The following is a 23,970-nucleotide window of genomic DNA, read 5'->3' on the forward strand; positions in this document are numbered from 1 at the left end:
TATTTTTTTAAAGGAATCTTTCTTTACACTGTCCTCTACAGTGGCTGCATAATTTGTTCTTTCTCACACAGCACTTTACTATATTGGGTTCTGATGATGCTGAGAGTGTGACATTTGTTGTAAACCCAAGCTTGGACCAGTAAGTCAACTCTGCTTAGCCCATACAACTTCATAAAATAGACTGGCTCTTGCCAAGGAATGGGTTCTGAGCAATTTGTTAAGGAGCTTCTTGGTTGAGGGCAAGACCAGTGTGGGGGAGGAGGAATAAAAACAAGGTTTAGGTTAATAACATTTTGGAGAGGTAGGGCCAGGGCAAAATTATGCTGAGATATCACACAAAGTGACTGATACCAAAATAAATGGAGCACTGATCTCCTAGCAAGATCCCTGAGAAACTCTCACCTCACTTTCCTCTGTGCGACTGAATGTATGATAAAGCTCAGATTGATCCAGTGATTAAGTTCTCATCACACAGATGGTCAGTGGTAGAACTAAAACAAAAACTAAGTTTTTAAGAGTAATCTATTTAAAAATGGCATCAGAAGAGACTAAGATGTGACAACCAAACACAGGTGATACTGGATAGGATCCTGTGCCAGGAAGGAAATGGAGACATTCATTGCTGGGAAGACTGGCACTATTAAACTGGGTCTGAAGATGGGTGGCAGTGCTGAGCCAAAGTTGACTTCCTGATAGGGAGGGCTGCAGGGTGGCAGTACAGGAGAGTGTCCTTGTGTTTGCAAAGTACACACTAGAGAATTTAAGGGTGATGAGCATCATGTCAGAAAAAGAGGACAGGGTAATGCAACAAATGTGGCAAAATGTTAACAATTGGGAAATGTGGGTGATGGGGATGCAGGAGTTCCTTGTACTTTAATTTTTTAAAGATTTACTTATTTTTGGCTGTGCTGGGACTTCATTGCTGCACTTGGGCTTTCTCACGTTGGGTGGGGGCTTCTCACTGCAGTGGCTTCTCTCGTTGCAGAACAAGGCTCTAGGCACATGGGCTTCAGTTGCTGTGGTGCGTGGGCTCAAGAGCACATGATCAGCAGCTGTGGAGCACTGGCATGTGGGATCTTCCCGGGTCAGGGATCGAACCTGTGTCTCCTGCATTGCAGGTGGATTCTTTATCACTGAGCCGCCAGGGAGGCCCCTTTGTACTGTTCTTAAAACTTTCCTGTAAGTTTGAAACGATTTTAATGTTAAAAAGTGTGAAAAAACAAGTCTAAAAGCAATTCTTTTATTTACAGTATAAAGGTTACAAAGGTATATATGTATTTATATATATAATACCCTTAAGTTACAAACTTCATTGTAATGTACAATGCTCTATGTTGATGTGCAACTCAAGGGAAAGTGTTGTCTATGCATTATACTTACAGAGTACACATAAAGCTTTTTCATTATTAAGAACACAAATACTGCCCTGTTTTACACCATGGGTTTTGATTTGGTAGTCTGGTAATGCCAAAAGACTTGAGACCTAAATTTTAAACAATACTTAAAAAGACGTCTTGTTTAAATACAGGATTCCAAAAGGAAGGAAAAAACAGAATATCACATACTTTTAACTCCTTGTAGAAGTGTTATCTTAGCTTTCTAGGTCTTAATACTTAAAAAACGAGAGTTGTGTGGGACAGAATACATACAAGAGGGTATAATCCGAGTTTGCACAGATCAGCCAAAACAGGCCCTTATAGGTGGTGTTTTGCCACATTAGTTTCTAAAAGACCTTGGGTCTGGTACCACAAAAGCAACAGATTCTTTGGGTACCCAGGTCGTATCATGCTGAACCCATCAGTGTTACAGTGTTACCCAGACTGTAAAACATAACAGTGGAGTCCAAACTAGAGAAAAACAATTGGAAATTGGTTCTTATGATAGAGAAGATTTGGTTTAAAGTATGAAGAGTGTCATCAAGATTGATGACTGTGCCAAACCCCAAACTTGTAGTTTAAGTCATTTCTTTTCCTCTAACTTCTATTAATTCACAAAACAAGAGGTGAGAAAATGTAACTGACACCCACCTGGACAGGACTGAGATAAAAGGAAAGCACTTCTCCCAACCTACGCAGAACAGACATTTACACAATACATGCTGGTTCCAATAGAATCATTAGCACCTGATTGTCAAAGGGGGTGGTATAAAGTAAAGACCAAGACATTAAAGGCATGACCTAAATTCTGTGCACAACTACAGAACACTGTAAACCATGGAGAAGGAGCCCAGGAGACTGTGTTCCCTATGCCATTCCAGTCACTGACATCTCAGCACCTCTCTGGGCATGACAAAGGCTGTGGCCGAAAGGCTGCCTCTAGTGACGGATGGGAAGCAGGCTGGATAGAAAGGGACTGATATTGAAGGAAAAAATGGAAAAACTCATGCAACCTCCCTTATTTTTGTAAGGTGCCCTTTTTACTGAGTTTGAATGCCCAAGTGTTCTAGAGTAAGTGAAATTTTGCTAAGTTTTAAATATCTTCATTATTTTGATTTATCAGATGAAGCAACAGCCTATCTACCACACATAAGGAGTTTGAGCAAATGAGATGTTTAAAGGCTGTAAGTGTGGAAATGACTGGATCAGCAGAATCTACAAAGGGGAGTAGATAAAATATACATTGACCTCTTCTGTTGATAGGTAAGTATTTCTTTAAAAAGATTTTCTCATTGATCCACTTAGGGCAATAGAGCTTACTTTTAGTTGTGATTTGCCTTACTAAGTTGAATATTCTACACTATTCTCCTTCCCAAACTTAAGTCTGATTTTGCATTTAAAAAAAAAAGATGCATGATGAAAAGACCAACCCTCTTAAGTGTGCTTGGAGTTCTTTCATGCTGGCATGGACCAATGACTGAGCATCCTTTTAAACACTTTCCAGTTTGCCAGGTGAGCAGAACTGGAGGTTTACTTTGGTAAAAATATGAGGTGGTTAATGAATAGATGGCATGGTATGACTGAGAAATAATGGATGAGGTGTTGCTTGAGGGCAGGAATTTTCTTTTGGACCCTTCAGAGTGCCTGTGAAGAACTGCACATGAATAAATGCTTATTAGATGAAAGAATCCATGAATTAATATATAATTAACTAGATTTGTCATTTCAAAAATTTCTCTAGGGCCCCAAAGAAACTTTTGTCTATTCATTAGGGACTTCTGCCACCTTGGAAGAGGTGATAATCAGGCTCCAAGGGTCTATGTGGGACTAGGCTAAAGAGGGACTCAAAAAATTTTGCATTTGTATCAATGGCATGGAGGTAAGATTATTATTAAACTGAGCAAAGTACTTCCAGGACTCAGAAGTTAGAAATATACCAGAATACCTAATTTTACAATAAAATGAAGTATCATTTCTCTGTTACATCTTTTTAGTTTCAACCAATCTATTTTGTGGCAATTCAAAGATTACAGGTCATATGGTAGACTTTTGTTGAATACAATCAAATGTTCATTGGAGAGCAAGCAATAAATGGTATATTTATGCATTACATCAAGGGTAGATTTACTTTTAAAACCAGAATAAGCTTTGGTTCAGTCAGCTAAAGTGGAAAGTAAGAACAGAGGTGACAAGAAATTCAGTTCAAGTTTATAAAAGAAGACATCTTGTTAAGATATGTTTTAAAGTTAATACATAACAACCATTCTTCCAGTTGGCAGTTTAGCTAGTGTTGAAGAGACAGATGTGTTCTATGTGTCTATTAATTGTACCTTACCTTAACTGGGAATTACTGATCTGCTAAAAGTATGTGTGTGTGTGTGTGCTTTAGGGAAAACGTTTCATATCAACCACCTGTGTAGTCTATTACTAGTGTGAAATAAGTTTCACTTAATACCATTATACCATAGAAATAGCTCTATTGCTCAAAAACACATAATCCTGATACACAGCATAATTATTTTAGAATTGTCTTGTCATCACACATTTAATAAACATCTCCATGGCCAGCACAGTGAAACATATAGCTTAAAAAGGTGGGCGCGGGTGGGAAGAGTGCTACTGTCAGTTTTTAAAGACAGTATGCATAACAAAATAATTCTAGATCACCAAGCAATTAAAATAGGGACATAGAATGGTAGAAAATGGCAGATTCCTCTAGTTTGATCTAATGGAGAAAAAAAAAAAGCCATGATAAGAATTCAAATTTAAATGAAAGATATTTCCAATAGGATGTAGTACCACTTGGCATGTAATATATCTGATAGACATCAGTAAAACAAATGAATATGACTATAATCAAATACAACTTAAAGTTTAAGCAGAATCCCAAATCAGTCTCTCTTCCTTACACAGATATGCACATCTCAGTATGCTTTGAGATGAAAGAGATCTGGCATTTTACTTCTTCATTGGATACTGGGGAAAAAAATAATGACCTTTGGCTTTCTAACCAGCCATTTCATTCACGGCATCAATAGTGGATGGCAGTGACATGGAAATGTATGCTGGCTATTTGGATGGTTTAAATATTATGTACAATCAATAGCTTATAACCAGTGAAAATAATAAGAACATAATAGCGTGTCTAAGATATAAGAAAAAAAAAGCAGAGAAAGTGCTTAAGTCTACAGGTCTTCCCTGAAAACTTCAAAAATGTTTATAACTTTTTAAGTAGGTAGGGCTTTTAATAGATTTTGCATAGCAGCTTACAAGATAATTTTAATTTAAAAATATGGATATAAATTAAACAAGAAGACTGGAGGTTCTCTCAAAATTAAAAACAATCCATTATAACCTTTTCTCAAAAGTGGACACACTTTTATCCATCAAAACCATTTATAGTGAAATGTAGTCTTGTCCAGATTCCACACAGCTTACATTTTTTTTAAAGAGTAAATTTTGGATTATTAGCTAAGTGCATGTAATTGGCTGAAAAAAGCTTTGTTACCATTCTGTTAGGATGATAAATTAAGAGAATAATCAGTAACAACTTTAATCATTTGTTGGTCAGAGAGATTTTTCCACTTATAAAAATATAGGGAATAAATTCTTTCATCTCTCCTGCATGCAATAATTTTCAATAACTTTGTGAGAGTACAGATGACAGGAACAGGCACTATCAGGCTTTACCTAGCCTAAAAGGTGCTAAAACATGGCTTTAAAATAGGCAAATCACCTTCAAAGTAGTATTTTTGATTGCTGTACATGTCCCAATATTTAATCTGAAACTTTTCTAGGTAGGTGAGTTTACAGTTATGACTACCTAATAAATACTGTATAAACATACATTAAAGTATTCGTCATATAAAATATTAGATACCAATTTCCAGGTAAGGTTTGTTTGAAGACTTGAGGAAAGGACTCACATTTTCCAGAAAAAGTATAATTGAGCCTTTTCTTCCTTTCCTTTTTTTTTTTTGGAGAGGGAGGGGAGAAGTTTTAGAGAATGAGGAGGAGGAAAGCTCACACCCCAGCTGGCTGCTTGTAGGCATCTGTGTGGAATGTGGAGAAAATGTCTACACCCTCAAGTGAGTCCCGAGGACACAGGACAGGTCCATCAGAATGAGGGGATGCTACTCTGCGGCTCCCTTCCACTTGACACAGGGAAGCCCACCACATCCTCAACAGTCTTCCTAGTTCAAAATGAAAGAGAAAAGAAAACTCAGCTGTTCTAGAAAAGAGGTGAAATATCAAAACTGCCCATCTGCAGTTACTATTTGAAGATAATTTGCCACATTTTGGCATCTTGATACAAAATACCTATTTAACAAGGCTGTCTCATTCATAAAAAGCACTTCATGTGTGGTATGAGAGTCCCAAAAACATACTTACTTGAAGAACAACCTGGTCACCCATGACTGGAAAGCTGCTGACATTTGTTAAACAAGCAGCTGAAGGGCTCTTGCTCTTGGGGGTGCTTATGGTCAAAGGAAACCCCCTATACACCTTCATTTTGCATCAAGACTCAAAAGATGTTAAGAAACCCTAGGGATCTTGGTGCTATGACAGTTAAAGCTTGAGCAAAATGAGCCCATATGCACACAATGCTTTACCTCTCCTGCCCACATTTAAATCACACCTCTTTAACCGATCTTTTTCATATAAGGAATGAGCAGTGTGGCTCAGAAGTTCCCCCAGAAAAAATTCTCAGTGTCTTATTAGCCTTTCATATTAACACAGAAAACCTCACCAAATGGCTTTGCTGTGAAGTATGTGACTGTATTGTTCAACTTCTCAGATTAGTAACACTCTCACTGCAAAAAGCGTCTAAGCTCACTTATCTGAGGGTATTGTGTGTTGACATTCTGTTTCCAGAAATCTTAGCTGTATCTTCAAGATATTTTCTTTCTTCTCTGACTTGCAACATATCCCAGACGGAACCAAACTTAGATTTATGAAATTTCAAAACATAAGAAAAGCTCTTAAAAGTTATATTCTAGCCTAGATTTTAATTTCCAGTTTTAAGTAGAACATTTTGGGGACTGGAGCTGGGAGAAGAACTGACTTATGGGGCGAGGGTAAGACAATGAGTTTACAAAGTCTAATTTGAACCGTCTCTGCTCATTGGTCCTCCTGCCTATAGGTCTGTCTGCACTCAAACCAAATGGCTCTTTGCAAATAGTACATTTGTGGGTTTTTTTTTTTTCTTCTTCTTTCTTATCTTTGGATTGCTATGCTCCAACACCCTCCACAGTACACACATCCTCTACGGCATTCCTGATGACTCTAGTAAATGAGAACTATTCCTAGACCCTTCTGCAGAGAGCACAGAGGACAGCCAAGTCAATGTTATCTTTTCTTTTGGATCTGGGGACTGTACTAACCTTGACATTTTATATAGCTATTATACTGTTGTAAATGGTTTCAGATATATACCTCCTTCATAATTAGGAACAAGAAGCTGAATGCGATTCTCCAGTACCGCAGAACTAGCACTTTCGCTGCTGCTGTGGTCTTCTGACGACATATCTGGTGAGGCTGAGTGAAGCCCAGGTAGCTGTTCCATGGTCTCGTTGCCCTGCCCACTGCAAGAGGCATCACTGAGCCAGCATTGAGTGAGCAGTGCTGACGGATGCCACCCTGCTGCCCAGGAGGGAGAGGGCCTGGGCCTGGATCCTGCCCGGGCTCACACAGCTCAAAGCGATGCGGCACGATGTTTGTGCGGAAGGTGTGCTGGCCTCACTCATGTGTACTCTTGAAACAAGCTGGTTCTACGGGATTTGTCTTGCTTCAAAAGGTCTACCAGTTGGAAAAGATATCACATTAAGGAAACCCACCTCAAAGACTGTTCCTCAAAATTAGAATAGATGACTTCCCTGGAATGGCAGTGATATCCAGTTATTCAAACAGTGACTAATAAAGCTCCATTAACCCTCACCAAAGGCACATTTGGTCAGCAATAAAAAATGGCTTCAGCTAAAATGAGGATTTTCTTTTAAAAGAAATCTTATCCCCTGGCTCCTACCAAAGAGAAAAATCAGAAAATCCTAAAACAAGCAAAACTTTGCTTTCAGAGCAGTGGTTACCAACTTGCTCTTCAAGTTGGTCACTGCTAGAAAGGGAGTGGAAAGCAAGGCAAATCAAATCTCCTAAGTTCTAAGTCCTAAAGTGAGCACTTAGGTGTGACAAAGCCGGTGATGTGGTGGGACGTGATGGTCAGGGTGGGATACAGGGAGAGCCAGAACATGTGAAGAACCCTTTGGTGATGCAATTCAAGGACTTCCGAGGGTAGGGGGAGTAAATGAGGACAGTAAATTCCAACCAAATGTCTAACCTACACGGAGTGACCATGAAGCCCAGGCTGCTGCAAACTAGCACCTGTGAAGGGATGGTCGTTCTAAGCAAGTGGTCAAGGCTAAGCCTGAAACAAACTCTACTGGAAGGAGGAGGAGAAGAAAACGCTTAGATGTTTGATTACGCCCAAAATGAAAAAGAATGAGCCACCCTTCTTAACAATGGAAATAAACCTAATTACTTAAAAACCACATTAGGAGACTAGACTATAAATTAACAGATTCATTTTGGAGCTTATTAGAGTCCTAGAATTTCCGGCCAAGGTAGCTTGTAAAAGGCAAGCTCTTCTTTAAACATGGTTACAGTTCAGCAGTGATTTGCAGGTCCTTGTCAAGGCACTGTGCTGGAGGAGAGAGCAAAGAGCTTTCTTTTTGTGCTTTTTTTTTTTTTTTTTTTGAGGTGTAAATACTTCTTATGACATTCAAGGCTCTTTAACTGATTTTTTTTTTTTTTTTGCTGCTCATACAAGCAGTCCCATGCGAGTGACTTTGGCCGACAAGAATGTGTGCAACACAAATACAATCGGCTTCGGACAGGAGTGCAGGTCCATGGTCTGTGGAGAAAGGACATTAATTATCACTACTATACAGAGATGCTTTAATACACAAACGTGCAAAGTAAACAAATTTGAACATGATATTCTACTTTTTAAAAAAAGATTTATTCATTAATTTTTTGGCTGCGCTGGGTCTTTGCTTCTTTGAGAAGGAAAACTTTCTCTGGTTGTGGCGAGTGGGGGCTACCCATCCTGTGGTGCTCAGGCTTCTCATTTCGGTGGCTTCTCTTATTGCAGAGCATGGACGAAAGAGAGCTCGGGCTTCAGCAGCCATAGCTCACAGGCTCTAGAGTGCTGGCTCAGTAATTGTGACACACAGGCTTAGTTGATCCCTGGCATGTGGGATCTTCCTGGACCAGGAACTGAATTTGTGTCCCTTGCATTGCAAGGTGGATTCTTAACCACTGGATCACCAGGGAAACTACTTTTTTGTGTTTTACTTTTTAAAAAGAACTTGGATAAAGGATGTGCCAGATTTATGGCCACACTTGGGCAATTAGAGCTGCAGATGGAAATATACTCAGAAGTAAGGCTATTCCATGGCATAATTAAACACTAGTGTGAGAGTTCACATCCACAATTAGGACACTATCAGTGGTGTACTCTAATTACACCACTCTAATTACACCATGGTGGAATGCCAGGTAGGAAGAACTTAAAAGTAGAAGAGGTAAAGAAAAGAGGAATATCCTATATGGAAACCACTAACTGTAAGTATATTTCCCACAGGGAATCACAGTGAATTCAGCTGAAGTGTGATCATCTATTAAGATTTTTGACACCCCTTATCAGTTTGTGGTGGGAATGGCAAATCTTGAAGCTGGTTGGGAGGGCTAGTTATACCTTCCTAAGCACAGGCCTCTAATTTGGACAGCTGACATTCGATGAACAGGCTGCAACAGGCTTTTGAAGTCCATGGCTATCCATAGTTTCCTAAAGGTTCACCATTTAAAAGAAGATTTCTAGTCACAGTTTTCTCATTTGGAGTTTGAACCATATTATCCCTAAGATCTCTATTAGTTCTAAACCTTCAAGATTATGTTTTCCAAATTTATACCTGTTGTGACTGTATCAATAGACATAAGATTTCACATATAAGATAAGACTTGAACTACTCTGGCTCAATACTGTAAGAAATAGAGGCATGAATTTTTGAGTCCTTTATCATAATTTCTGATTTCTGAAGTACCCTCGACACACTTCTATAGTTCTCCAAGGGGACTCAAGAATTCCTGTGGGTATTTCCTTTAAAGGACAAGGAAGTCAAAACAGATGATGGGTGTATGGACATATCTTTGCATTTTTTTTTTCTGACCAGCAGAATTTCTATAGCAACTAAGTCACTATTACTTTTAACGCTTATCCCAACAAATTGCTGATAACAGTAATGGATAGAACTCATTTATTAAAGTGTGCCAGGTTTAGTATTTTATATCTTACATTTGACAAAATCCTGTTTCTTATAAGGTTATCTAATTTTTCTTGCTGATATTCAAACAAAACTTTAAAAAGGCAATGATTCCCTAATGTGGGGAAAACACAAAACAAAACCCCAAAGCCAAACCCATGCATCTTTGAAACCTGAAGAAGAATTTCCTTGGCTCCAAATGGAATATTAGATGGTAAGTCCATAATTTTCTACAACAAGAGGTAAGAAATTATAAGAAAGAGAATACCTATTAGAATAAACATGTTTTTCAGAAACATGCTTACCAGTTCTCCTTCAGGACCACCAAAATCCAGATACAGATTTCTGATGCCATCATCAGCAGACATTTTCAGCCTTTCGAAGGGGTAGCGGTATAAGATGCTACTGGAACCTCCGTTTTCCCTGGAGACAGTGAACCCACTTTCATAGTGGATGGTGAGTCTCACCTCTTGGCCATTTAATGTGCAGCCTATTGAAGACAAGCAATAGACATCACTAATGAAGTTCCTACTTCAGTTAAGAGAGTGACAAAGGCTTCTTCTGACTTCAAAAAAGGGAAAAGGGAAAAGAATCTTTCTGAGAATGTGTGATACCTAACCTATTTGGAATGTCCTGAAGTGAATTCTGTTTTGGTCACTCAAGGCAACATCTTGATTGAGATGAAGAAGAAATTACCATAACTACTTGACATCTGATCTGATTCAGTTCAATTCAGTATCAACTGAATACTGTGCAGACAGTAGGCTGTGTATGGTCCTGGAGAAGTAAGAGGCATGGTCTCTGCTCTCAAGACCTCATAAGTGACAGGCTAGACATGAAATCCCTAACTGCTTAAGGTAAAGGGTATAGAAGATGACTAAATACCAACTCAATAAGGCCCAAGTTGAGGAATGGTTTCCTGGAGGAATGGGACTTGAGAAAGTCCCGAAAATGTGGTCAAACCTGATAGGCAGTGAGGAGTAGGAAGAAGGTTTCGAGTAAGCAAGGAGGAACAACCAAATGAGAAAAGGCAGAGACACCTTTCAGGGGCAGTAACATGGCTGGTAGTTGGGAAGTCACGCTGTCAGTCCTACCAAAGATAAAATTCGAAAAGATACATCTGAATTGATGGGACCAAAAGAACTGATCATCAAGACTCGCAAATGTCTCCTGTCAAGACTGGTGAAGTCCCTGTTTCACCAACATTTAAGCTGTTTTATTGTTAGTACAGGGGCTACTGGTGAGAGGCCCAATGCCCCACAGAAATTAACACAGTCCTCTGAGAGCTGAGTTCATCATGGTTATGAGCAGGAAGAATGGTTCCCAAACAAGCAAGTCCTCATATCCAGACCAATGTATCCTTTCACTGGACATGAAAAACACTCAGTCAAGGCAGCTGGCATGTTCAAGAAATAAGGAAAAGGAATAACTCACAGAGGAGAGTTTTGCACAATGAACTCTCAGTGTTAATTACTTCAGAAAAGGAGCCGACAGTTTAACAGAAGAAGGTGGTAACATGCATCTGAAGGACATGCCGGCTTATTTATGTATGTGTATACATGTGTATGTGCACACCAGGCACACGCATCCTATTAAAGGTGTAACAGACTAAGCGCCTACACCACGTGTGAGGACATGCACACACACACATTTTAAAGAAATCCTGGTTCTTTGCAGAGTGATTTACTTTCAGCCAGTTTAGTATGTCTGGAAAGCTCTAAATACAGAATAAGTGATTAATAAAGTACATCAAGTGACTTGAACTGTGGAAATGAAAGTATTACCAAGGTAAAATATTGAAATAGAGCTGTGAATGAGAACAAAAAAATTCGAAATTACCAAAAAACAAGTTTCTTTTGTCCATTTAAAAATATAAGGAACCAGGTGGTCCTTATTTTCTATCTATTCAAGCCATCTGTATTTAAACAATTGTGAGCCAAAGAATGAATAGATTTTGGTTTCCTGTAATATGAAGTTTACAGATACCAAAGGAACAACACGAAACTAAAAAATTTTCAAAAGCCACATTGTACTCTGTTTTGGGAAGCATCTCTCTCCAGGTACTTGAAGGTATGGTGACCCCATATGCCAGTGATGAGTTGCTGGCCAGACCCCTGGGACTCCACACAAGGACACAGGGCATCCAGCCTGTTCAACTGAAGACTTCTCCATCCCAGAAATCACATTCTGTGGCCAAGACAAAAACCAGAGCCCCACAGTCCTTAATGTGGTGACCAATCACAATGGGTGGGAGACAGGCAAGTGAGGTGTGGTGACTTGGGTCAAAATCCAAGGCGGGTGTCATTGACATTGGTGTCATCGCTTGAGCCATCGTTGTGGTTGTAAGGAAAATACAGAGCACGTCCTAAACAGCTGAAGAATTGTTACAACACTGAAGAAGCTGTCTGGTGTCACTGTTAGAAGATGACCCATGGAAATGCTGCTCATGCAGTTCTAAAGCCATAGAGACCCCTCACTTTCCAAAAGCAATGGAAAGGAAGATAAATCACAAGACCTTCTGCTCTCAAACATTTTCTCTTTTTATATAAATCCTGTAAAACTAGGTTTAGGAAACAAAATTTAAGAAAACAGGAGCAGAACTAAACCAACTTCCAGGCAAGATGTTCAAAGTTATTAAAACCATATTAGAAACTGTAATTGTGTCTTAGTTTTGACAACTCTTTGTTCTCCTTAAAATGAAAAGCAATCTGGAAATATCTATACATAACATATACACAGATACACACATGTGAACCCATCCCTTCAAATTCACACAGACAAGCCACAAGAGGGCGCTTCAACAATGGAAAGAGACCACCAGGGTGATTTCCTATAGATGCCCATTTCAGTACTTACTGGGCACACCTCTTCCAACTTTGCAACAGAAACCCCAATTCCAGATTCTTCGCTTTTCTACAGCTATAAGCTCTTCCAGATGGTCACACTTTTAAGGGTGTCTATCCAAATCTTAATAAGAGGGTCAATACCCCTAGTATTTAGTAAATGAGTCCTCATATTACTAAATATTTAAATAATGAAAAGTAAAACTGCCATGTTATGTTGTATAGAAACTGTTGTGAATGTGTTCAGAGTCACATAAACAACTTACGAAAACTTTGCTATTGAAATAGAGAAATTCAGTTTCTTTCCATCATGATCACCTTCAGGTGTCTTATTTCAGAACATTTTAAGTCTGGCACATAGGATAATGATTTTTACTTTAAAATAAATAAAGAATGACAGTTCCATTTAATTACTGTTAGGAATGAAATGCCAGGATCTATACCTAGAGAGACTTCCTTGATCAACTCAGCAGCTGCATGGCAGCCCTGAACGAGTATTCGGGTCCAGGTGGACAGATCCCGATGTGTCTCTACCCTGAAGAGATGCATCTCGATGCCCTGCCGAGAGCCTGTCCTGGTGGCGAACGTCAGGTCAGATCCAAGGGAGGGTGAGCGACACCCAGAGCCAGAATGAACCAGCCTAGGACCACAAACACAGCAAAGTTCAAAAGTCATTAATGTACTGTCAGGGGACAATCTCAGCAATTTATGCTGATAAAAATGCAGAAAATTATAAACATCAGCAGCAGTTTTTAGGTAAGTATATCTCAAAACAAGATTATAGTCTTTGACATAGATACTATTCTGTTTTCCCATAAAAATGACTCCTGGTGTCACAAGCAGAACACTAGGTCAGATGGCCCAAGAACCCCAGTTTCCCATTTGCTTTTTCATGCTCCCATGAAAGGCTACACTGTGCTTAGTCACTCGGTCATGTCCACCTCTTTGCAATGCCACTAAGGAAGCCATCCCAAGAGGCTAGGCATGTCAAAAAAACAAAAAAAAGACTCAATTTTGATTAAGAAATAAGCCACAAACATGCATATCCTCCCCTACTGTCAGTATCACCAGAATGGTAATTTTTTACCAAGGATAAATGTATACCAATACATCATAATCAGTCAAAATCCAGGTTTGGACAAATATATCAATATAAAGACATATAGCCATCATTATAATATACAGAGAATTTTCATTGCTCTGAAAATCCTCAGTATACTGCCTAGTTATCCTCTCTCTCCCTGGGCAACACCTGATCTTTTTATCGTCTCTTGGAAAACGTCAGATCTAGAGCAGAAAATATACAAGTCCAGAATGTTCTATCATAACAGCTAATATGGCAGTTCTCAAAAATCTTTTTTTTTTGGCCACACAATGCAGAACTTCCTTGACCAGGGATTGAAACCATGTCCCCTGCGGTGGAAGCATGGAGTCTTAACCACTAGACCACTGGGGAAGTCCTCAAATATTTTTATATAAAAGCCCTATCAAAGAGGCTCAGAAGTTCAGCTGAAGAGGTTACTATTGGCCAAAGATAGACCATGATTTTTTTCTTTTATTTTTTAACTGACTGGTTCCTCAAAAAGTTAAATAGAGGTACCATATGATCCAACAATTCCACTCCCAGGTACGTACCCAACAGAAATAAAAACATACATTAGAATAAAAATTTGTTCACAAATGTACATATCAGCATCATTCTTAATAGCCTAAAAGTGGAAATAGCTCAAATATCCATCAATTGATGAGTAGATAAAATGTGGAATGTATATACAATGGAATATTATTCAGTCATAAAAAAGAAACTTTGGAACTACTTGGCTACAGCTCTTGACTCTCCTTCACTTAAAATATGATACTACTCTACTACAAAAAAACAAAAAAATGATGTGCATCTTTTTACTTGAAAAAGTGAGTTCCAAGAATTCCCTGGCAGTCCACTGGGTAGGATTTGGCACTTTCACTACTGTGGCCTGAGTTCAAATCCTGGCCAGGGAACTAAGATCCCACAGGCTGTGCAGTGTGGCCCAAAAAAATCATTTTGGGGAGAAGAGTCAAATCAAGAATGGGATAGCAATGAAACAAAACAGAGAAGAGAAAAAACATGAGAAGCATCTGTTCAGTTCAGTCGCTCAGTCGTGTCCGACTCTTTGCAACCCCATGAATCGCAGCACGCCAGGCCTCCCTGTCCATCACCATCTTCTGGAGTTCACTCAGACTCACGTCCATCGAGTCCGTGATGCCATCCAGCCATCTCATCCTCTGTCGTCCCCTTCTCCTCCTGAAAGAACCTTAGTTTCTACAATGTGTCCTACATATTGTGCCCCATGAGATGCTCCTAAGAATAGGGTTTCAAGGTCAAAGATAAGAAATGTGTCATTCATGAACTAAAAAATATTTTCAGATAAAAGGGAAAGAGCAGAACATTGTCTAAGAAAGTATGACTGTTAAAGCATTTTAAAAGTCCCTTCAACTAATAGTGAAAAGCTTCCCACAAAGAAAACCTTAATCCCAGATGGCTTTGCTGATGAATTCTACCAACTATTTAAAGAAGAACTGGTACCAATTCTTTATAAAGTCTTCTAAAAGACAGAAGAGGAGGGAATACCTCCCAACTCTTTCTATGAGGCCAGTAACACCCTAATACCCAGACCAAAGACATCTCAAGAAAAGAAAAAAAACTACAGACCAAGATAATTTATAAATACAAGACACAAAAATTCTCATCAAATTATTAGCAAATTGAATCTAGCAAGACCAAATAAGATTTATCTCAGAAGTACAAGGTTGGTTTAATATTCAAAATCAATATGGTAATTTATTTATAAATTGATTCGATTTAAAAGTTATTTTTAAATTGATTTATAAATTGATAAGTAAAACCATATAAATAGAAAAAAGGACAGAACCTACAAGATCACTGTGATAGACAGGGAAAAAAGATTTTAACAAATCCAAAATCATTTAATTAAACCCAAAATTGAAAACACTCAACAAATGTGGAATAGAACAGAACTTTCTCACTCAGATGAAGGGTACCTATAAAAAAACCCATAGCTAACTTTGGGTTGTTTAAGGCTGAGGGAGAGGAAAATGAAGGGTGAATGCTAGTGGGTAAGGAGTTTCTTTCTGGGGTGATTCAAGTGTCCTAATGTTGACTGTGGTAATTGCATAACTCTGTGAAAATATTAAAAAGCATTAAGCTTTATACTTTAGGGCTTCCTTGGCAGCTCAGTGGTAAAGAATCTGCCTGCCAGTGCAGGAGATACAGGCTTGATCCCTGGTCCAGGAAGATCCCACATGCTGCACAGCAACTAAACCCATGTGCCACAACCACTGAGCCTGTGTTTTAGAGCCCGGAAGCTGCACCTAGTAAGCCCATGCGCCGCAGCTACAGAAGCCCAGGCACCCAGAGCCCATGCTCTACGTCTAGAGAAGCCATGGCAGTGAGAAGGCCCATGCGCCACCCGCTCTTCGCACTGTATTTACTATATTAAGAAATACAGTGCAGTTACTACAATGAGAAATTAAAACTGATAAATCTTTAAAATATTAATTCATTTAGAAATAAAAATAACAAACCTATTAGGTGCTAATATAAATAACATACTTTTATTAAAAATAATATTTTTCAAAACAAAATGAATGTAAAGACTGGCACTGTTTTAATTTTTTTCAAATCTCTTTCATTTACAGCTTAATAAAAGACAGCTGAATTCTCTTATGTGTATCTGCATTCTGCCACAGCATGTAGCTGAAGTATACCCAGCCTCACACAGGTATGCAGCTGGACAAGGAAGGAATCTTTCAATAGCTATTTCAGATAATTATGGCTATCTTTCTGTCGACCAAACCAAAAATCAACAAGTAGTTTCTTAAAGGTTAGTTGCAAGGTAGGATCTGAAACCTTATCAATAAAGCTTTTATGTGGGCTAAGTTGCTCCAGTTGTGTCTGACCCTGGGACCCCATGGACTATAGACCTCCAGGCTCTTCTATCCATGGGATTTTCCAGGCAAGAATACTGGAGTGGGTTGCCATGCCCTTCTCCAGGGGATCTTTCCAAGCCAGGGATCAAACCTGCTTCTCCCTGCGGCTCCTGCATTGCAGGCAAATTCTTTACCACTGAGCAATCAGGAAACCCTCAGTTATCTTGTTACATTAAAAAATCCAATGGTCTTTCCTGCAGCTTGAATAGATTTTTTTTACCCTTCCATGATTTTGCAGCATCATGAATTGGTCACTTGGAATATATTTTTTCATTGAGTTATGCACATTTTCCAAATGTTAAAAGTATTTTATTATATAAAAAAGTAACATTTGGTAATATCACCACTGATCTTATCAGGTAAGTCTTTAAGTACAAGGAAGCTGTCAAAATTCATAGTGAGAGACACAAGTTTTCCAGAATTCTAATTTTTTGTTTGAAAGATAGAAAATTTTAATTGTTAACAAATACCATCAGTGTTTCCTTTAAATGACAAATTCATTTTGAATTTTATTTTAGAAAAAATTAAAAGTCTGACAAATACCCAAGTCTGAGTACCCATAGTCTGTCAGTTTTTTTTTTTTAAGGGAAAGTGGTGTTCCATTAAAAAACCCAACCAACCAACCAGCCAGTTCAGCTCATAAAAACCACACATGCTTTTCTTTGTAACAAACCATCACACCTCCATATGCAGTAGAAGTGGACTCTAAGCACTTCTCACGTCATCTCACAGATTATCAACAGGATGAATACTCAAGGGCTGAGATTAAATAAAACTAGCAATTTTCTGCCTCAACAAAGGCATTCTGAGGTTAAATTGGCATGTTTTATCCCTGCAAGGCTATACAGTTCGGTGCCAACTGCTTTGATTCATAAGGTACAAGCAATTTTACCAAACTCAGTGCAAATGTCAACAGTGAGAAAAGCAAACAACACGTTAGTATTACTGTTAAAACAGTTTTGAATTTACAGACCCCCTGAAGAGGGTATCCCCAGAGGTCCACGAAAGTATTATTTGAGAACCACCTCCCTGAGCTGATCCCTGTTGAACCAACATGCCAATTACACATTAGCTACCTCAGCAAGAGTTAAATGAGTTTCAAAACTACTCCACATACAATCCAAGTAATACAGAGTATGAGCAAAGTGTCAGGGTGTATTCCCCCATATTCAGTTTGATTGCTAATCTCAAATCAGACCTTAAAAAAATATAAAGTCCAGAATTTTTCCTACAGATTTGATTATGAAATATTTGGCAGAGGGAATCTAATTCAAACCAGCTGCTGGACTCTTGCTGCACAGCAGTTGGTTAGAACACACTGCCAAAAGGCCCCCTTAGTGGGAAGGCCCGATGAGCTCATGCAAAGGCGGTACAGTGGCTTTGGCCCCATAAATCCCATAAGCATACCACCACTCAATTTTCCACATTGTCAAGTAGCCACGCTTTCTCTGGACCTTTTCCTTTTCCAGTCAAAGAAGGCATATAGGAAAAGACTACAAAATGCACATCCTGCAAAATCTACAGCACCTGTATATAATTCTCTACCTGTATTGGGCACTTGGATTTAACATCAGGAAATGTGTCAAATGAAATAAGAATAAAATAAAAATCCTCTTCATTTATCACATTCATGTTTTACTCAGTTCCCTGACCATCCCAAAATATCAACTATTAGATAAACGCAAATATACAGCTTTGGTTTCCAAGAATCTGTAAATGTGCAAGCCAATGTAAATAGTAACTCATGTTAATTTATATCACCCTAACAGTGTTCTTTGATTTTTGAACTATAATTAATTAATTTATTTATCAGAGGCTGTCTACCTTTGCTATTGAATCATCAAGGCCCTTTCTGCAGGACTCTTATATCCTGAAGGAATTAATGAGAGCACACTTCTCTAACTCTGAGGCTCAATAAATCCTTCTTCTCTATCCTGTGATCTAAGGGCTACAGCTCTAAATTACCGAGAAACTCCTGAAAAGCTATGTGAAAATTATATTTTTAAAAAATAATGATATATGTAAGGGAACTTGGCAAATTGAAGGAAATCCTACATAATGTAAAAGTCTTCCTGTAATGTAAGAATTCTCTTCCTCACATGAATCTTTGTCTCCTGAAAGCCGGAACTCCCACACTGCTTCCTGTGGTGGGACACACTAGATGACGCCATCATTTAGCCTTTTTGACTACCAAGAGCTTTTTTGTGGGACTCCTTTTTAATGTGTAGTTTTTGAGCTGTATCAAAACCTGACTCTTTTTTAAGACCAAATTAACACTGAATGTGAATGTTTCCTAGTTTCACACTAGATAACTAGTTTCTGGTTATTTCTTAAGATATATTGGCCTCCTAATCTAAATTTCTCCATTCTTTTCCTTCCAGCTCCCTACATCTGGCATACTAGAAACATCCTGTTGCTTCAGGTCAGATAAATGTTTACTTGATGGAATCAAATGTACTCTTATACTAGAAAGAGAAGTTGAAGAATATTTTGGCTGAGTTGTGTAGTTTATCCACAGTACCACATTCTGGTTTAAATGATTTCATCACTCAGTCAAAATGCTGCCACAATTTCAGTGGTTTTCTAGTCACAGTCAATAAGGAAAAGAAAAAAAAAACAAAACACAATTTATTTATCTTCATGAGTAAGCAAGTCTTGAGAAGAGCAGTTAGGGAGCTGCTTCGATAACTTAAAAAATACACACAAAAATACTAGTGATAGAAACCATATATTCTGAGCTAGGAGCTGCAAAAATGATCAGTAGGGTTGTGAAAAGTTTTTGTCTAAATTGTCTACATCACTGCTTGAATGCTATTTTAGGCACCTAAAAGATAACAGAAGTCGTTTTTAAATTCCTTTAAAATTCCTTAGTAGATTCAGTCGGAGAAGGCAATGGCACCCTACTCCAGCACTCTTGCCTGGAAAATCCCATGGACGGAGAAGCCTAGTAGGCTGCAGTCCATGGGGTCGCTAAGAGTTGGACACAACTGAGCGACTTCACTTTCACTTTTCACTTTCATGCATTGGAGAAGGAAATGGCAACCACTCCAGTGTTCTTGCCTGGAGAATCCCAGGGACAGAGGAGCCTGGTAGGAGGCCGTCTATGGGGTCGCACAGAGTTGGACACGACTGAAGCGACTTAGCAGCACCAGCAGCAGCAGATTCAGAGTAGGACAGATATTTTGTTGTCTTTAGTCTTACCTTGTGGCAACAAGAGGGTAGCTATGACATGGTGATGCCCAGGCATCCCTGGTCCATGGCATACAGTCATAAAGCAGCAGGTCCTTCTCAGTCACGGCCATGAGGACAGGTCTCCATTGCTGCCTTCCTCCATCTAGCTTTGCCTGTTACAGAGGTGAGATCCAGAAAGTAGAGCTAACTATAATGATGTGTAACTGTGAAAGTTCCTTCAGTGACCACCTAGGACAGTGGGTCTCCATTCTGCCTCCCCATCCTAACCCATGAGAGACAAAGGAAACGCCCCACAGATTCCTTCCCACTGGCAGGGCCTCTCCACTGGGAGGTGTGAAGTGGACTGTGTGTAGCTGGAGAAAGTGCTCCCTGAGTGAATTACACACATTTTCTAATGATATGACACAGTTTCTTTCCCCTACTCCACAATAACTAATTATCACCAATTCTAATTAAATACACAGCACTCAGTTCAAAATGATAATGGTTTTAGTATATCTGATGTGGGAGTAACATTTTCTAAGTGCAAGATAGAAACTGTTACCAAGTAAGTCTGTATAATCTAAACATCAGGGTTTTTCAAATATTTTTGTTCAAGAGTTACAATAAGAAATACATTTTACATTGCAACTCAACACTTATATATAAATACTGAATATAAAAATTTCCTAAACAACCATAATTCCTATCCTTTGTACAATGCACTCTGATAATTTCTATTTTATCTTTTTAAAATGGCAAAATGACCAACTATGTTCTATTTTGGAAAACACTGATATAAACTACTGTCAAAGAGCTGCCCATTACAGTTCAGGAAGTTTATGCTTCAGTTTCAAATGTACCATTGCATTTAACTGCATAAAGCTCAGTTATCTCTGTGATAGTTCAAAAACGTAGGAAAACAACCACTATTTATATATATTGTCAAGGATCCAAGGCCAAAAAGCAAAGACTATGTTCAAGTAAAGCCCTGGTATCATCAAAATGTTTGCCTTCCTAAGATGAGACCTTTGAGCAGGGAGTGCGTAACAACAGTATTTCAACCCTCAACTTTTCAGCTTGCTATCACTGACAGCTTTGAGATAAATTTAAATTGATGAATCACTTTTCTCTCACTTGTTTTCAGATCCACCTTTTATCTTCTCTTCTTTAATGACTTCTGAAGGTAATTTGAACATGTCAGAGCATTTTAAGAAAACATCTATAATCTGAAAAGTGGCCTGAGTGGTTCATTTCTGTGCTGTAACATCTACACTGGGTCTCTATTCTTGCTAGAGCTATGACTGGATTCCATGAGCAGGAAATGAATTCCAGCCAGTGAAGCTACCCATGTTCAACCATGTGCTGAAAACCCAAAATACATGACCCAACCCTGAGAATTCTAGCAAAATACGGGAGAAATAATTAACTATTTCCTTACTGGTGAACCTGAGTTTTGTAAGACTTTATATGTCTAGGGGTAAAGATTGTGATGTCTTTCTAAGATTTTATATGTCTAGGGGGAAAGACTAAGACTGTGATGTCTGGAGGGAAAGTATCAGCTGGAAAGAGGTTCTCTTGGATTCGTCAGTTTTGGGGTCACAGATACTCCAAAGGGATTTCTAATTTACATGCACTACTAAGTCTTTGTCTCTGAGATTGTTATGGACAATATTTCATAGGGAAAATAATATAAAAATCTATCTTCCCAAAGGGATAGAATGATAACTTGATTTTTTAAATTAACTTTTTTTTGCTAAGTTATAAGACAGATTGTGAGTGCCAGGTCACAGTATATGCATTTAGAAAATCTAAATTAAATGTGTTTCTTCCCAAAGAAGAGAAAGGAAAACTGCTAATGTCAATAGAAACAATATCCAATTTAAAGACAGAGAACTTCTGTTTTCAATAAACAATTTTTAAAAAGTGTTTATTCTTTAGCTCTTTCGAGTCCTTCACTTTTGGAGGATATCTTTTCCCTCTTCTACTTAATCACTGGAGAAAAATGAAACCTCAGTTTCAGTCATTCTGTTTGCCTATCTGCCTTAACTTATAAGGGTACTGTTTGCCTTCACTGGAATCAGAATGCCGCCAGCTATATATAGCATGTGCTTTCGGTTGTGCTATCAGTGCAAGCAGCCTTGGGGCTCAACTGCTGAGGTGGTGTTTTCCCCTGCTATCGAGTTTTTCGCCAGAGGAAAAAAGGATACTAATGTTAGTGTTCTGCTTTGTGTTTCAACACCCACACGTGTGTACACCTGGCCAAACAATAGTCCTCTCCAAATTTTTTTTTTTAACAAATAGAGTTGAATAGCACTGAAGATGAAAAAATTAATCATAGTTATTATTCATTCCCTAACTCTCTTCATCCTACAGATTTTTTAAAGAGGTGATATACTTCCGTTCTTTATGCATTTTAGTATTACCTAGGTTTTCCCTATTTTAGGCAAACTCAATTTATGATCATGTAAAATAACAAACAGATAAAGAAAGATCATTTAAAGTTAAATAAATAATCCTTCCTTAAGTTATCTGCCCCAAATGCCTATCTTTTCTAGGTACAACTGAAACAGTTTCATTTATGTATGCTTTTCAGGAAATATATCTATTGCTAAAAGAAATGCTTGCCTATTTTAAAAAGATTACATGATCTGAAAATAGATTGGCCATTTTCACACTCATAGAATTAAATAATATCACAATTAAAGAAGGCTTTTGCATTTACCTAGTTCAGCTTTTATCAAATATGTAAGTTCATTATAAAATTCCTCTGAGAAATGATATCCAATCTTGCTTAAACACCTTATTCTAAGTATATTTGACTTGGGCGGCCGAAACAACTACATGGAAAAAGTAAAAACCATGAACAGTTTAAAAACAGCACTTTGGATTAGTTCTGTAGTACTATTTTTTAAAGAACTTGAAACTATTCAACTTAGTATTATTTCCCAACCCTGAGCTTGTGTTCCTGGATAGTGTTTTATAATTAATGACTTGTCTACTTGCTTTTTGCATGTATATATGTAGACAAAGGAAAAAATTACTGAATATCTACTATATACAAAGCATTAGGCTAAGTTCTCTGGGGCGAAAGCTTTGAGAGAAATGTGCTCCTGTCTTTGAAAAGCTCATAACTGAGCGGAGGAAACACACATACAATATAGTCCATCAAGAGCAGACTGTGATGAACCCATGGCTTAATTTTTTTCTCCTTTCTTCTGGTCTGTATGTAGCATAAACCAAATAAACTCCACTTTAAAGGTCTGGCAACTCTCACATATTGCTGGTGGGAATTTAAATTAGTTCAATCTTAATGGAAGGCAATTTGACAATATCTATCAAAATTATTGGTACAAAGTGTTAGTCCCAGTGTTTGTGGTTGTGTGTGTTAGTCCCTTGGTCCTGTCGGATTCTCGGCAACCCCCATGGACTGCAGCCTGCCAGGCTCCTCTGTCCATGGAATTCTCCAGGCAAGAATACTGGAGTGGGTTGCCATTTCCTTCTCCAGGGGATCTTCCCGACCCCCGGATTGAACCTGGGTCTCCTGCATTGCAGGCAGATTTGTTACCATCTGAGCCACCAGGGAAGCCCACTGATACAAATGCCTATATCTTTTGTGGTAGTTTAAAAAGATGTCCACACATTCTTTACCATTCTTCCCTTTAAAAGCTGGAGCCCTGGGGTGTAGACTGGACTTAGTAATAACTCACTTCTAATGAAAAGAAGAGAAAAGAAGAGCCTAGGTCATAGCCACAAAGGTATTGTAGTGTCCATCTTGTTCTCCCTCAGATCACTTGCTCTGAGGGAAACCCACAGCTGTATCCTGAGGACACTCAGGCAATTTTGTGGAAAGGCCTACATGGCAAGGAGCTGAAGACTTCTGCCTACAAGCAGCAAAAAACTGAGACTTCCTGCCAACAGCGATATAGATGAATCATGTTGGAGGTGCACCCACCAACCCATCAAGCCCTCAGATGACTGCTGCCCTGGCTAACAGCTTGACTGCAACTTCCTGAAGGGTCCTGGGCCAGGACCACCCAGCTAAATGGCTACCAGATTCGCAATCCTTAGCAACTGTGGGACATAAGTGTTATTCCAAAGACACTAAGTCTTGGGGGTCATTTGCCTTATAGAGATAGGTTATTAATAAACCCTTTGAAACAGCACTTCTGAGATATATCCTACAGATATACAAATATTCAGTTCTATGAACTCTAATGATCAAAGCTCAGGAAATGATGCTAAAATTCTGGATAAATCCTTTTCTAACCAAAG

At 38.6% G+C, this 23,970-nt stretch overlaps 1 protein-coding gene across 1 annotated transcript in view; it reads right to left on the reverse strand.

Annotated features, from left to right (window-relative positions):
* Positions 1 to 1,224: 1,224 nt before the first annotated feature.
* SNTB2 (syntrophin beta 2) overlaps positions 1,225 to 23,970 on the reverse strand; it is a 71,301-nt gene continuing 48,555 nt past the window's right edge. Inside the window, exons 4-7 of the mRNA XM_040253300.1 lie at positions 19,726 to 19,868; positions 12,981 to 13,177; positions 10,000 to 10,184; positions 1,225 to 8,283 (exon numbers count right to left, since the gene is read on the reverse strand). Of these exons, the coding sequence (XP_040109234.1) occupies positions 8,191 to 8,283; positions 10,000 to 10,184; positions 12,981 to 13,177; positions 19,726 to 19,868 (618 nt within the window). The 3' untranslated portion in view covers positions 1,225 to 8,190. The remainder of the gene's footprint in view (positions 8,284 to 9,999; positions 10,185 to 12,980; positions 13,178 to 19,725; positions 19,869 to 23,970) is intronic.

This window comes from Oryx dammah, unplaced genomic scaffold (genome assembly GCF_014754425.2).
Source record: "Oryx dammah isolate SB20612 unplaced genomic scaffold, SCBI_Odam_1.1 HiC_scaffold_13, whole genome shotgun sequence".
Taxonomy (NCBI): Eukaryota; Metazoa; Chordata; class Mammalia; order Artiodactyla; family Bovidae; genus Oryx; species Oryx dammah.